Here is a 13,001-nt window from a genome sequence, read left to right as displayed (position 1 = left end):
CAGGATTCTCCTGGGGCCTGAGGCAGGCACAGAGGGCAGCCCTGACCTGCTTTGCCCACCACTCTGTGTCCCCAGGGTAAATTCCAAGGGCTGGATCTGAACGAGGAGCTGTACCTGGGCGGGTATCCGAACTACGCCGCGATCACCAAAACTGGCCTCAGCAGCGGCTTTGTCGGTGAGTACAGGCGGCCTGGCTCCCGCGGCCCAAGCTCCTCTCCCCATGCAGCCCCCCTAAAAGTCCCCCCTGCTGCCCCGACTGGGAGCCTGGCGTCACTGCCCTGTGATGGTGATGGAGGGCGGCTGAGACTCCCCTCGCCCAGCATGGTTCGTTCCTACGTTGCTCCCCGGTGCCCTGCCCTGGCTCAGGCCACCCCTTGGCTGGACGTGTTTGCTGGTGCCCCATTACCCAGTTGGCTCTGACTGTCCTTGGTCCCCCCAGGCTGCGTGCGCCAGCTGCTGATCCAGGGCGAGGAGGTGATTTTTAAGGATCTAGACCTGAGAGCTCATGGTGTCTCCAGCTGCCCCACGTGCCGGGACCAGCCGTGTCAGGTAACTCGTCCCTTATGGGTCTGGCCCCTTGGGGCAGAGCTACTCCTGGTGCCGACAAAAGCTGGACCCTGCAATCCTCCCACTGCTTCCCTGGGGTTGCACCAGTGCCCCGGAGGGGATTTGGTCCTGGGTCTCTGCTTTCCCCTGGCAGGTGCTCATGGCTGAGCTGGCCCCGGGGTGCTCCTTCTGTCGTGGTCGTGGGGTGGTGGCAGCAGCTGGGGGCGGGGCTCCGTCCCCTGCAGATCTAACCTGTAAATTGCTCCTCCCCAGAATGGAGGCATCTGCAGGGACTCGGAGAGCAGCGGGTACGTGTGCCACTGTCCACAGGAATTCACGGGGAGCAACTGTGAGGACTCGCAGGCACTGCATTGCCACCCAGGTACTGCCCCCAGCACCTGCCTCAGAGCTACAGCAACTCCCCCGTCCCAAGACCAGCCTGCTGCACTCACTCGTCTAGATACAGCTGGCAGGGGGGTCTCAGCAGGAACCTGCCAGCTCCCCCCTTGATGTGAGGAGGGCCTGACCATGCATTGGACTGCCCAGGGCTACTGTATGTGGAGCTGTCAGGGCTCTGCCGGCCCAGCCCCGGGAACAGTTGTGAAATACTGCCACAGTCTGTGTGCAGTGCGGGCAGCTCCGTGATCCCCTCCCCTGTGCAGAGCAAGGATTTGCCTGCTTCAGCCAGCGTGTCCCGAGCCTGGGGTTGGTGCTGTGCCCTTCGTGCCTTGTGCTGCTGGGCGCTGACGCCTCCTTGTGCCTGTCTCCCCAGGGGCCTGCGGGCCGGACGCCACCTGCATTAACCGTGCGGACCGGCAGGGCTACCGCTGCCGCTGCCACTTGGGCAAGTCTGGGGAGAAGTGCATGGAAGGTGAGTGGGTGGGTGGGGACAGCCCTCGCCCCGGTGGGATGGAGCCCGAGGGGCAGAGGGCAACCCTGAGTAACCCCCTCACTCCGCAGGCATCGTGGTGACCAGTCCTTCCTTCAGCGGGGGCGACTCCTTCATCTCCTACCCACCCCTCACCAACATCCACTACGAACTGCGCGTCGACGCTGCCTTCAAGCCGCTCTCCCCCGATGGCCTCCTCTTGTTCAGCGGGGGCCGGGGCGCCCCTGTGGAGGACTTTGTGTCGCTCGCCATGGCCCACGGCCACCTGGAGTTCCGCTACCAGCTGGGCTCAGGTAAGGGCGGGGCAGGACGCACTGCAGGGCCATGTGCTGGCACCTGTCCCACAGCCCACTCATTAGCACCCTGGCAGTGGGGTCAGGCCTGCCTGAGAGGGGCCAGCTGTCGCCCCAGGGGAGATCCAGATGCTCTGGCTGCCTGTGTGTTAGCTGCTGGTGCCAGCTGCAGGTGCTGTTCTGGGGCTCTCTGCCTGCTGGGCTGGGGACTCTGCCCCACCAAGTCATCTCACCCCTGGGAATCCTGTTCAGTTGCTGCTGCCCTGGGCCGCCTTTTGGGCCATACTCCAGCAGTGTTCCTCGGCACCCAGTGCCTGGCACTGTGCTGGCTCCCATTCCTCGCTGGCATATAGTGCACACAGGCTCAGCAGTGCTCCCTATGTCTTTGTAGCTCTGTAACCAGGACTTCACAGCCATCTGCCTTGTTTCTGGCTGCTGGGCATGGCCCCTTCGATGGCCCCTGGCAGGGCATATGGCTCTGAAACACCCGCCATCCTGAAATGACCTGACATGCCCTGGCAGGGGAGATTGCTGCTACCCAGCTGCTCCCTGAGAAGGAAAGACTCATGGGGCATGCCCTGAGGTTGGTGCCAGGTGGCGTGCCCATCTCACCGCTGTCTCTTGCAGGCATGGCTGTGCTCCAAAGTGCGGAGCCTCTCGCCCTGGGCCAGTGGCACAAAGTCTCGGCGGAGCGGATCAACAAGGATGGCACCCTGCAGGTGGACGGCAGCAAGCCGGTGAAGAGGTCCTCCCCAGGGAAGAGCCAGGGGCTCAACCTCCGCACGCCCATGTACCTGGGCGGGGTGGACAAATCTGTCACGCTGCCTGTGGACACCAGAGTCAGCGCCAGCTTCCGTGGCTGCATTGGGGAGGTGAGTCGTGCCCTTCTAGAGTTGGTCCTGAGTCCTGCAAGGAGTGAAGTCAGGGGAGATGGTGGCCAGGGAGCCAGGACTCCTGGATTCTATCCCTGGCTCGAGAAGGGGAGTGGGGCCTAGAGGGGTGAGCCAGGGTGGGCTGGAAACAAGGACTCCTGGGTTCTATTCCTGGCTCTGCCATTGACTCTGAAAGTGGTTCACAAATGTGGATACACCAGCCCTGTAGGTCGTGCAGCAAGTCAGTGTCGAGCGGCTCCCGGGCAGCTTGGCTCACATACACTGTGTTCTGTACACGGCTCTGACGGGCCGTTCTGTGCCAGCTCAGCCTGCCCAGTGTGCACATTGCCAGCTTCATCAGTGCAGGCCCCATAGCCCCTGGCTAAACCCAGAGAGGCCCCCCAATGATGCAGCATCTCCTGTCCCCTCCCCAGGTGTCGATCAATGGGAAGAAGGTGGACATCTCCTACAGTTTCCTGGAGAGCCGAGGCATCACCCAGTGCTACGACAGCTCGCCTTGCGAGCGCGGGCCCTGCCTGCACAACGCCACCTGCACGCCCACCGGCGAGTACGAGTTCCAGTGCCTGTGCCCGGATGGCTTCCGAGGTGGGCAAGCCTCACCCCGCAGGCAGAGCACGGGCAGCGCTGAACCACTTCTGTGCACCGGGCACTGCCACCTGCCCTGCCAGCCCAGGGACAGTTCACCGGGCTCCTGGCCAGGGCAGATTGCAGCCTCTCCAGTGGTGTGAGGAGGGACCTCCTGGTCTGGGCGTCCCGACTCGGAGGGTGCTGCTCGGGTCCCCGCTCCCCCCCAGTGGGGTCTCCATTGGGATCTGTGGCAGGGCAGGGGTGGGTGTGCATGCATGTGTGTGTGTGTTTGTCTGAGCTCACATGTGTGTGCCCACTCCTGGGGTGGCCCAGTGAGGCGCCTTCCCACAGCCCGCCTGCCGTCTCCCCACAGGTGCTCGCTGTGAGATCGTCGAGGATCAGTGTCTGCTCCGGAACCCCTGCCTGAACGGAGGGATGTGCAAGGCAAACCAGTGCCTGTGCCCGGCCGGCTTCTCAGGGATGTACTGTGAGCAAGGTATGCAGAGCAGGGCCGGCGGTGAACACGTGGGAGCTGTCTCGCCCATCCCTCGCGCAGCCTCAGAGCACCTCCCCAGGGATGTGGCTGGGTCTGCGTGACATTCCCCTGGGTGCAATCTGAACCGCTGTGTCCCCTTAGCTCTCCAGCCTGAGATGTCCTTACACTGTTTTGCTGGTGAACAATGGCGCCAGGCTCAGCTCACACACAGCCACCCGCATGTAAAATCACTGGAGTGCGAGGCTGAGCCATCCATGAGTTACATACAAGGCAATGCCAGCCTCGTCCCCCGGACATGTGTGTCTTGTGCTGTCCAGCGCACTACTGAACACGAAAAGCTCAGAATAGGGCCGTCGTTTCAACAAAGCAAAATGATGATGTGCACCAGCCCTGCTGACCTGAGTAGAGAATCCCAAACACTTCAACCAGAACACACTGGTTTAGATAAAACCCTAAAACAAGTGTGTTCGCTAGGAAAAGGCACAGAAGTCACAGCTGGTTACAAAAGAACGAAATGGATAAACACTCAAGCTCATTTTTAACGTTACCAAGGCTAGCACAGGAGAACCTCAAAGATCCAAACACCTGGAGAATGGAGGTTGTTTGTCACTGAACAAAACCTTACAGTACGGTACCCTTTGGTCAGTGTCTCCCAGCTGAGGCTGGCAGAGATCTCTGCACAGATGACACCTGGCAGCACTGCCTGGTTTGCAAGCAGCTCCCTGCCCTATTACTATTTCTTGTCTTTGGGCTGAACTTTGGGCACTACAAGCCCCAGCCCTCAGCCGCCTCTCCCCAAAGCTCACCCTGCTCAGTGCACGGCTTGCCATGCTCCAGAGGCAGCACGTGGCAGGGGGTTGGTGCCAGCCAGCTGCCAGTGCTCCTCCCTCCCCAGCCCCTTGCACTCCCAAAGGTGCTGGCAGGATCCAGGAGTGCAGCCATGGGCAAAGCTTGGGCCGCATAGATGCACGGGCTGTGGCCCTTTAAAACTCCCCCATGTCCCTTCACTCCTCCCTGGGACCTCACCCCCCTTTTCAGGGCCAGGTAAGAAAGGTGCATGGATCTCTCCATGTCCTGAGTCAATGAGCATCCCCTTATCGATGCTTAGGCCAGTCCATTGATCCTAGAAGGGCGGGGTTGTTTTGTGCATGCCTTAGTGAGGTGTGAACTGCTCTCTGCTTTGGAAGGTTTTACTTAGAGCTGCCTCAAGCCATGAGACACACCGCTGGGAATATTACATAGCAGAGCTTCATAACCACACACATGATGTTGCAAGAAACATGTCACTATCACAACAATGTTCAGTATGCCACAAGCATTCCAAAAACACCGCACAATGACACACTTTGACATGACATGCACATGACACACTTTGCATCAAGCAATACCCAGTTACGCTGTAAGGGTGAACGTGAATGATACACAATCACACCATAGGGGTGTACATGGGGTGCAGTGTGTCACAGGGTGTCCCAGCCTGCTCTAGCCAGCCCTGCTAGAGAGGCAGGTGCTGGCACTGGGAGCTGTGGGCACAGGGCAGAGGAGGGGCCCAGGGTCCTGTATGGAGCAAGGGAGTGAAGCCAAAGTTGAGTGTACAAGGAGGTGGGGGCTGGGGTTGGGGCCAGGGCACCGTGAGTCAGCATATCGGGAGCTGGGGGCAGCGTGTCTTGGGGCTGGGGTTCTTGGAGGAAGCAGTGTGCCATGGCTGGGGCTGAGAATCTAGGGGCCAGTGTGCACGGGGCGGGAAGGGGGGCAGTGCACTTGGGGCGGGAAGAGGGGGGCCAGTGCGCTCGGGGCTGGGGCATAGCGGGCCTTGTCTGGACGTAGCCCCAGGTACAATGTGGAAAGTGACTGCACTCAGTACCCCCGGCCCCGGGCAGTGGAGGGGTCAGCAGGGAGCTGGGCCATGGGCCCCCTGCACTAGGGGCCAAAATGGCAGGGCCACGCTCTCTACCCCCTCCCTGGTGTTGAGTAACCTGTGTGCCCGCCTGCATGCTGCTGTGATGTGCAGTGCATGCCCTGTAACCCACTTGTCTGTCTCTTTGCCCTGTGCAGGCCCGGCCCTGGCGGCGCTGGACCATGAGTGGGCCCTGGAGGGCAGTGGCGGGAATGGTACGGTGCCCAGTTTGCTTGGTGTCTCCTTTTTCCTCGTCGTGCTAGCGCCAGCCTTGGGCTCCTGGCCGGCGGCTCCCATGCTGCCCTGGAGGCTCTCTGTGGGAGGTGCTGGGGGGGCCTGGGCTCTGATGAGCCGCAGCGCAGGGAAACATCAGGAAGCAGCATTGGCTGTCCTGCACTTGCCCTGGGGATCTGTGGCCAGGCAGGCCCTGCTTCTGGCAGGGCCGAGGATCCTGGGCACAGCCGGGTTTGCCGCCGAGAAAGCTGATGTTAACCCCAGGTGGGACGGGGTGACCTGCCCAGCACCTCTTCTGCAATGCGTCTGACCCCAGCTCTCGCCCTGCAGATGCCCCGGGCCAGTACGGAGCCTACTTCCACGATGGCGGCTATCTCGCGCTGCCCCGGCATGCGCTGCCCCACAGGTGAGTGGCCTCTGCATGCTCACTGCACCTGGCGAGGGGGGCATTGCCCACGTGCCCTGTGCGTTCAGGAAGACCTGGAGATCTCAGCCATGGGGGTGAGCAGTGGCTCTGGTGCCCACTGCCAGCCATGCTGCGCTCTGCCTAGGCAGGGAGGGAGCCCGAGTCGTAAACTGGGCAGGCCCAGGCCTCCCAGGCACTGCATGGCCTGGCTATGGCTGGGCCCGGGGGAGGGGGCGGGTGTGGAGGAGGAAGGATGGACATTGGGGGGGGGGGAGATGAGGGGCTGGCGGGGGCAGGACTCGTGGGCACGCCCTGGTCTGGTGCCTGCCCCAGCCTGTGTCCCAGGGCCCAGGGCTGACAGCTGCTGCCTTCTCCTTGCAGCCGCCCCGAGGCTCCTGAGACCATCGAGCTGGAAGTGCGCACCCGCTCCCGGAACGGCCTGCTCCTCTGGCAGGGCGTGGTGAGTCGCGCTGGGGGCTCGGTGGCCAGCGCCTGCGGCCCTTTGAGCACGAGGGGGGAGGAGCTGGGCTGGGAGCCAGGCAGAGACTCAGAGGAGCCAGGCCAGGCTGGGTGGCTGGGGCTGGGTAGGAGGTGGGTGGGCGCCGTGGGTCTGGCTGGGCTCCCTGGCACTCTGGGATGCCCATCACAAGGTGCGAGGGAACTGGGCCAGATGAGGGTGACACGGGCCGGGATCCGGAGGGGGCAAGCATGGCCCCCAGAACGCCAAGCAGAGCTGAGGACGCAGCCACTTCCCTGGCATCTCCCCCGCTTGCTGGGTCCGGAGCAGCCTGCTGGTGAGTCAGGGCAGAGCTGGGGAGGGGCCAGGTGTCCTTGCTGGCAGAGAGGGCGAGGGGCACTGTGGCTACCAACTTCTCCCTGAGCATGTGGGGGCAAGTGAGCCCCATGGGGGCCTAGGGACTGGGGAGGCCAGGCTCAAGGGCAGGGCTAGGTGCGTGGTCTCTTAGGGCGGAGCGCGGAGAGAGGCTTGCGGGGCGCACAGGGCCTGCCTTCCTGACTGCCCTCTGGAGAGGGCGAGGGGCTTGTTCCCAGGAAAGGCTGTCGGTTGGGGCCACGGGCTGTGGAGTACGATCAGGACACCGTCCGCGACCATGGCGCGCCGGCCAGCATGTGGGGCCGCTCCCTCCCTGCATGGCCTGGGCTGGAACCCGGCTCCCCTCTGGGCTCAGACTGCAGGGGCCCATCCACCCGCCATTGTCTGACCTGCCTGTGCATGAAGCCAGCCTGTGCTGCCTGGCTCAGGCCATACTAATCTGCCATGCTCAGCTGCTTGTTCCATGCCGCGCCGGGCTGGCATCACCCTAGGCTGCCGCTCCGAGCCCCGCCATGGCTGCCAGGCTCCCATCACCTCCCTGGCGCATGCTGCTTCGCTGTCCCTGGGCACTTCACCGCCCTGTTGCACGTTTCTCCTCCAGGTGACCGGGCAGCCTGCTCTCAAGCCACATGCTACTAACAAGGTATTTACCGCAGTGCCCGCGGGTGGTGGGCCTGGCACCCCCGGGGAGCAGCTGTGGGGCTCGCTGGACTGTGCACAGGGCAGGGGCGTGAGCATGCGCAGGCACTAGCGTGCCCCACAGCCAGGGACACGTGGGGAGCCCCAGTGGCTAAGGCTCCCTGTGACATGCCCCCAGCTGCGCAGGCCGGGGCATTTCCCACGTGCTGTGGGCATTGCAGCCAGCTGCCCTGTGCTGCTTTCCCCGTTGTACGCACGCCGGCAGCGAAGCCCTGCAGGTGAGCCGGCTCTGCTCATCGGCTCCTTCATGGTCCCTGCGGGACTGGCTCGTGCCCTGGGCCTGCCCTGGAATCGCCTCCCAGCTCACCTGGACCCGTGCCCGGGTGGCAGGCAGGGCCCATGGCTCCAGGGGCCGGCTACTGAGCAGGGCCCAGGCGGGTGGGAGCCAGCCATCCTGTGACACCTCTCTCTGGCAGGAGGAAGGGCAGAACGGCAAAGCCAAGGACTTCATCAGCCTCGGCCTCAGAGATGGACATGTGGAGTTCAGGTGAGCGTGCCCCCCGCCCTCAGTGAGCCACCTCTGGGGCATGAGCTAGAAACCTCAGACCTCCTATCCTGGGCCCCGGCCCCTCTTTCCCAGCCCCTGGGACCTACCTTCCTCTCTGCTTCCAGGACACCAGACCTTCCTGCCCTAGGACCCCTCGGCCCCTGGGACCTACCTTTCCCCTACCCCTGGGATCCCAGACCCACCATCCCCCTGCCCCTGGGACCCACCTTCCCCTGACACTTGGACCCCAGACCTACCTGCCCCAGGGACCCCCAAGCCACCTTTCCACCCCACTCCTTTCATTTCAGTCCCACCCTCCCTCACCTTCTCCCAATACTTGGGACCCCCAGACCTGCCTTCCCACCCTACACCACACCCCTAGGATCCCAGAGCCACCCTGCCCCCTCTCCCCCAGGCCCTAGCTGGGCCCTAGACTCCATTCCCCAAGAACACTGGGTAGTGCAGGCGCGGTCCCCGGCAGTGGGGCTAAACTGGCCGTTCTCCCCTGCAGTTACCAGCTGGGCAGCGGTGAAGCCAGCATAGTCTCTGAGGACCCCATCAACGATGGAGAGTGGCACAAAGTGACGGCCGTTCGGTGAGGGGCTGGCGGTGGGACCCGGGAATTCGCTCAACGCCATCCTGCAGCCAGGCAGCCCCCCACAGACCCCGGGAATGGAGGGGGAGGGAGCCCTTCAGTCGTTCTCCCAGGGTCCTCAGCCCCGGCTCCCTCGGCTGGGCTGTGCTGCAGCTTGGAGCTGGGGATCCCAGTGGGGTGGGGTCAGTGGGTGCGGCTCCTGCAAGGCCGATGGTCCTGCCGCTGCCCTCCCGTCTGGGATTGGGGCCGGCCCCTGGACGAGCCCGGCGCTCACTCCCTGGCTCTGCCCTGCAGGGAAGGCCGGCGGGGCTCCATCCAGGTGGACGGTGAGGACATGGTGAGCGGGGAGTCGCCGGGCAGCAACATCATGGTGAACACCCAAGGCAGCGTGTACCTAGGTGAGGCTGGGCTGGCACCCACGGGGCCCTGCGGGGCACGGGCGGCTGGGCTGCATGGCACCCTAGAGGGACAGAGCGGGAGACCTGGCATGTGTGTGTGTCAGTGGGGGGCCTGGGGCTGCACGCTTCCCTCCAGGCATCTAATGCCCAGGAGCTCTGTCTGAGCCGGCACCCCCATGTCTGGAGAAAACTAGGAGCGACGGGGGCTGGCCTGGCCCAGGCAGGACACTCGCCACGGTGGGATGGGGCCAGCTGCAGAGCCCATGTGTGTCGAGCAGGGCCCTACAGCGATTCTGCACTGGGGAGCAGAGGAAGCAACACTCCCGGGTTTGGGTGAATTTCCACAAACCCCCACCCAAGAAAGGAGGGTTCTAGTGACTGGAGCAGGGGGGAGAGGGTTCCCTGTGTGTGTCCTTTCCCATCTCTGTGCCTCAGTTTCCCTACCTCCATATGAACAGAAGAGCTGCCGTGCTGGGCTGACCCTCAGTCCATCCAGCCCGGTCTCTGACAGTGCATCAGAGGCAATGAACAATACAGAGTGGTGTCGAGCAGTCCCAGCCCAATCTGGCCGTCGCAGCTTTAGGGACACCTGCGCATGGGGTTGTGGCCCTGCCCTCGGCCGCCCAGTGGGGGGGAAGCTTGGCATGTTTGGAAGCTGATGGTTCCTCCTTTCGCTCCCAGGAGGCGCGCCTGCCATCCGAGCCCTGACCGCCGGCAAGTTCCTCTCTGGAATCACAGGCTGCATTAAAAACCTGGTGCTGAGCAAGGGGCAGCTGGGCCAGTCTCCGCGGCAGCCCATTGACTTGCAGCATTACTCGGAGGCAGGCATTAGCACGCAGGAGTGCCCCTCATAGGCCACCCGCCTGCCGCCCACGTCTCAGGCCCAGCGAGGGACGGCTGCTCTTTTTATTATTACGATGATTCATTTTTTTAAAGAAACCCAGAGGAAAATGGTGCTTTGCTGCTGCCCAAAACCAGTGGGGGTGGGTTGGTTTGTGTGGCTGATGCGGGGGAGCAGTGGGGCAGCCGCCTCCTGCCAGCCCCATGGGACATCCGGTCCTTCGCAACTGAGGAGACGGCGGATTCGTGGGCCTGTGCCCCCACAAGAGAGAGCCGGGAGCCCAGCCCAGTGCCGGACCTCGCCATGCCTCGGAAGGGCCCATCCCTCTGCCTTCTGGCTTTAGCGCTCAGTGCATGTGCCTCTCAGCGGGCGGGAAGGAGGGTGCCAGCTGGTTCTGCTGTGCCCCATGCCCGCCGAGGGCCAGGGGGCCCTAACGTCTCGGAGAGGGGCAGACGGGATCCACATGAATCCATCCAGAGTGAGGGGAGGGAGGTCGCAGCTGGTCCCGCTCAGGGGCATCGACAGCAAACTGCCCCCTCCCTTCAGGAGCAGCGAGAGGGTGGGAGGGGCATGTCTGTTCCCAGCCTACTCACCCCCTGTTCCATGGGCCAGCCCTAGGAGCCAGCGGGCCAGAGCCTTTGGCTAGTGCCAGGGCCGGGGTTTCCTGGAGGATCTGGTCTGGTTACACTGCGGCCTCCCCCATTGCCCACGCTCAGGAACTCAGCCCACACTGCAGCACCCGCATGGCGGCTGTCCACAAGGCACTGACCCGCCAGCTGCGCGGTCTCCCTGAGCCCCGCCATTGCGTGTCCGTGGCTCCCACAGAGCGCAGCGCCCGCGGGGCAGGAGGGCAGGCGCTGGGAGCGAACCACAGCGCACACGACAGGGCTCCCTGACACGCAGCTGCCGCCCTGGGGCTGTGGGTCCGTGCAGAATGGCGTCACCTCAGCTCGCGTCAGGGAACCGGCGAGAGACCAGGCCTGGGTGGTAGGAGAATCCCATGGGCAGGGGCTGTTCCACGTCCCTGTGGGCATCCGTGCAGCTCCAGAGCTCAGGCCTGGATTGGGACCCCCCACAATCATTCCTTCCCCGTCAGACAGGCGGGCTGTGCATAGCAGGGCAACCGTAAGTGCCTTACTAGCAGCAGCAGCCGGTCCCTGTAGGGGCTGAGGTGCCTCTATGCAACCACCAGTCATCAGGCAAACCCTTGAAAGCTGCCTACCCCTGCCCTGCCCTGCCCTGCCCTGCCCTGCCCTGCCCTGCCCTGGCGGGGGGCGTTGCCTGCTCTGGAGCCATCTGCTTACAGGGCAAACTTCACCCCCAGCTCCTGCCAGCTCTGCCCAGGTCACATCTCAGTGCTCCCAGGGCCGGGCCCTGTGAAGCGCATCCCAGCTCCTTTCACTGGGGACAGAGACTCAGCCAAGGAGGTGGCAGGACGGGCAGCACCAACCACTGCCCCCAGCCCCCCGCCCTGCCTCGGCAGAACTGGAGCTGCAGGGCCCCGCTGCTGATAGACCTAGCACATGTGAGCGCCCCCTGCCCTGGGGAGAGGCGCCCTCCCGCTGCCCTGCTCTGACCCTCCTGCCGGCTGGAGCCCCCCCCCTCCCCAGAGCACAGCAGGGAGCCAGGCTGCTTTTGTTCCTGCCGCTCAATGACGCCGTTAATGCCCCCGACCCCCGACTGCGTCCAACTTGTGCTGTTTCATTGGATTCCTATTAAACGGACAATAACGCCTAGGCGCCGTTTGTCAGGGGTGGAGGTGTGCACGGGGTGTGAGCGAGTTACTTGCATTGTCCAGCGTGGCCGGGGGCTGGTGGGGGCCATACCAACCAAGCGAAGCCAGCACCTGGAGAGGCTTCTTGTGGGGTGGGATGGGGGCCCGGCAAGGCCCACGTTCCTCCTCGCTGGCACACGGGCTGGGGAGCAGCGTTTGCCTTGGCAGGTTTGGGCTGGAGCCACAATAGCTCCGGGGCTGTGATGAGCTGCGGCCAGTTTGGCCCCTTGGCCCCAGTGGAGCTGGGGTGGGGTGAAACCAGCTGGGATCAGCCTCTGGAGCTGAGCCTGACTGACAGCTGCTGCAGACCTGCCCCTTGTGTCTCCCAAACCCCACTGGCTGGCCTGGGCCATGGCCCCTGCGGCTCCCCTGGGAGGTTCATCTGCTCCAAGGTGCCAGGTCTGCAGGGATGTCCCTAGCCGGCCCTACAGCAGAGTGCTGCCCCATGCTCAGGGGGCAGAGGCGGCCTCATCACTGCCCGGACTGACTCTTCTTGCCCCTGCATCCCAGGGCCCGTGTGGCCCTGCAGCACCCGGAACAGAGGCTGGTTAGCGTTGCTGGCAGCCTGGAGTGTTCTGGAGAAGGGGGGAGCAGCTAATATGTCGGGGGGTTTGTCAGCCCCCAAACCAGCTGTGAGCTCTGGCCCCTTGGGATCAGGAGGTTCTGCCCTGCCCCCAGCAGAGTAGAGCCCCTCATGGCAGCCCCCAGGCTCCTGCAGCCCATGCCCAGATCTCAGTCACCCCTGGCGGGTGGCTGGGCCTGCATGGCGGGTGTGTTTCGCCCGCTTGGGAGGCCTGGCTGCGGACCCCGTGTCCACTCGCCCCACGACCTCGGTGTACCCAGGCTGCCCCACTCAGTGCTCATGGGAGGCAGGATGGGGGAGCCTCCACAGAGGGCCCTGGCAGGGGCGGTCTGTGACCCAGGCTCTCCACGTGCCTTGGGGCTGTCTGTGATCGGGGCTCTGGTTCAGCCAAACCACCCTTGGACTCCACCTACCTGGCTGGGCCGGGGAATCAGATCATGGCCACAACCGTTCTACTGGACCAGCCAGATCTGCTCGAACCGCACCGGAGCCTCCTTGGGGCTTGGAGACGCCCCACGCCTGCTCCGCTCAGCCTGAAACATCTCAAGGGCGGGGGCTACCCCAGAGCGCC

General features: G+C 64.0%; 1 protein-coding gene across 7 annotated transcripts in view; it reads left to right on the top strand.

Moving 5' to 3' along the window:
- The window catches only part of HSPG2 (heparan sulfate proteoglycan 2), a 144,257-nt gene extending 131,594 nt beyond the window's left edge, over nucleotides 1–12,663 (top strand). For 4 of the 7 annotated variants that reach the window (XM_067567006.1, XM_067567010.1, XM_067567005.1 and 1 more), the window contains 16 exons: nucleotides 76–175; nucleotides 440–549; nucleotides 820–928; nucleotides 1,319–1,417; nucleotides 1,507–1,728; nucleotides 2,356–2,600; nucleotides 3,035–3,206; nucleotides 3,562–3,684; nucleotides 5,740–5,796; nucleotides 6,146–6,221; nucleotides 6,603–6,681; nucleotides 7,655–7,696; nucleotides 8,169–8,239; nucleotides 8,751–8,834; nucleotides 9,129–9,232; nucleotides 9,914–12,663. In XM_067567006.1, coding sequence (XP_067423107.1) covers nucleotides 76–175; nucleotides 440–549; nucleotides 820–928; nucleotides 1,319–1,417; nucleotides 1,507–1,728; nucleotides 2,356–2,600; nucleotides 3,035–3,206; nucleotides 3,562–3,684; nucleotides 5,740–5,796; nucleotides 6,146–6,221; nucleotides 6,603–6,681; nucleotides 7,655–7,696; nucleotides 8,169–8,239; nucleotides 8,751–8,834; nucleotides 9,129–9,232; nucleotides 9,914–10,086 — 1,866 coding nt within the window. In that variant the 3' untranslated portion in view covers nucleotides 10,087–12,663. Of the gene's footprint in view, nucleotides 1–75; nucleotides 176–439; nucleotides 550–819; nucleotides 929–1,318; nucleotides 1,418–1,506; nucleotides 1,729–2,355; nucleotides 2,601–3,034; nucleotides 3,207–3,561; nucleotides 3,685–5,739; nucleotides 5,797–6,145; nucleotides 6,222–6,602; nucleotides 6,682–7,505; nucleotides 7,621–7,654; nucleotides 7,697–8,168; nucleotides 8,240–8,750; nucleotides 8,835–9,128; nucleotides 9,233–9,913 lie in introns of those variants that run through there. The other 3 variants (XM_067567008.1, XM_067567007.1, XM_067567009.1) reach the window with 2 other exon arrangements.
- Nucleotides 12,664–13,001: the final 338 nt, after the last annotated feature.

Source organism: Emydura macquarii, unplaced genomic scaffold, assembly GCF_026122565.2.
Source record: "Emydura macquarii macquarii isolate MOO-44397 ecotype Brisbane River unplaced genomic scaffold, CSIRO-AGI_Emac_v2 contig_2768, whole genome shotgun sequence".
NCBI classification, from domain to species: Eukaryota; Metazoa; Chordata; order Testudines; family Chelidae; genus Emydura; species Emydura macquarii.
This window is presented reverse-complemented; position numbering and strand designations above follow the sequence as displayed.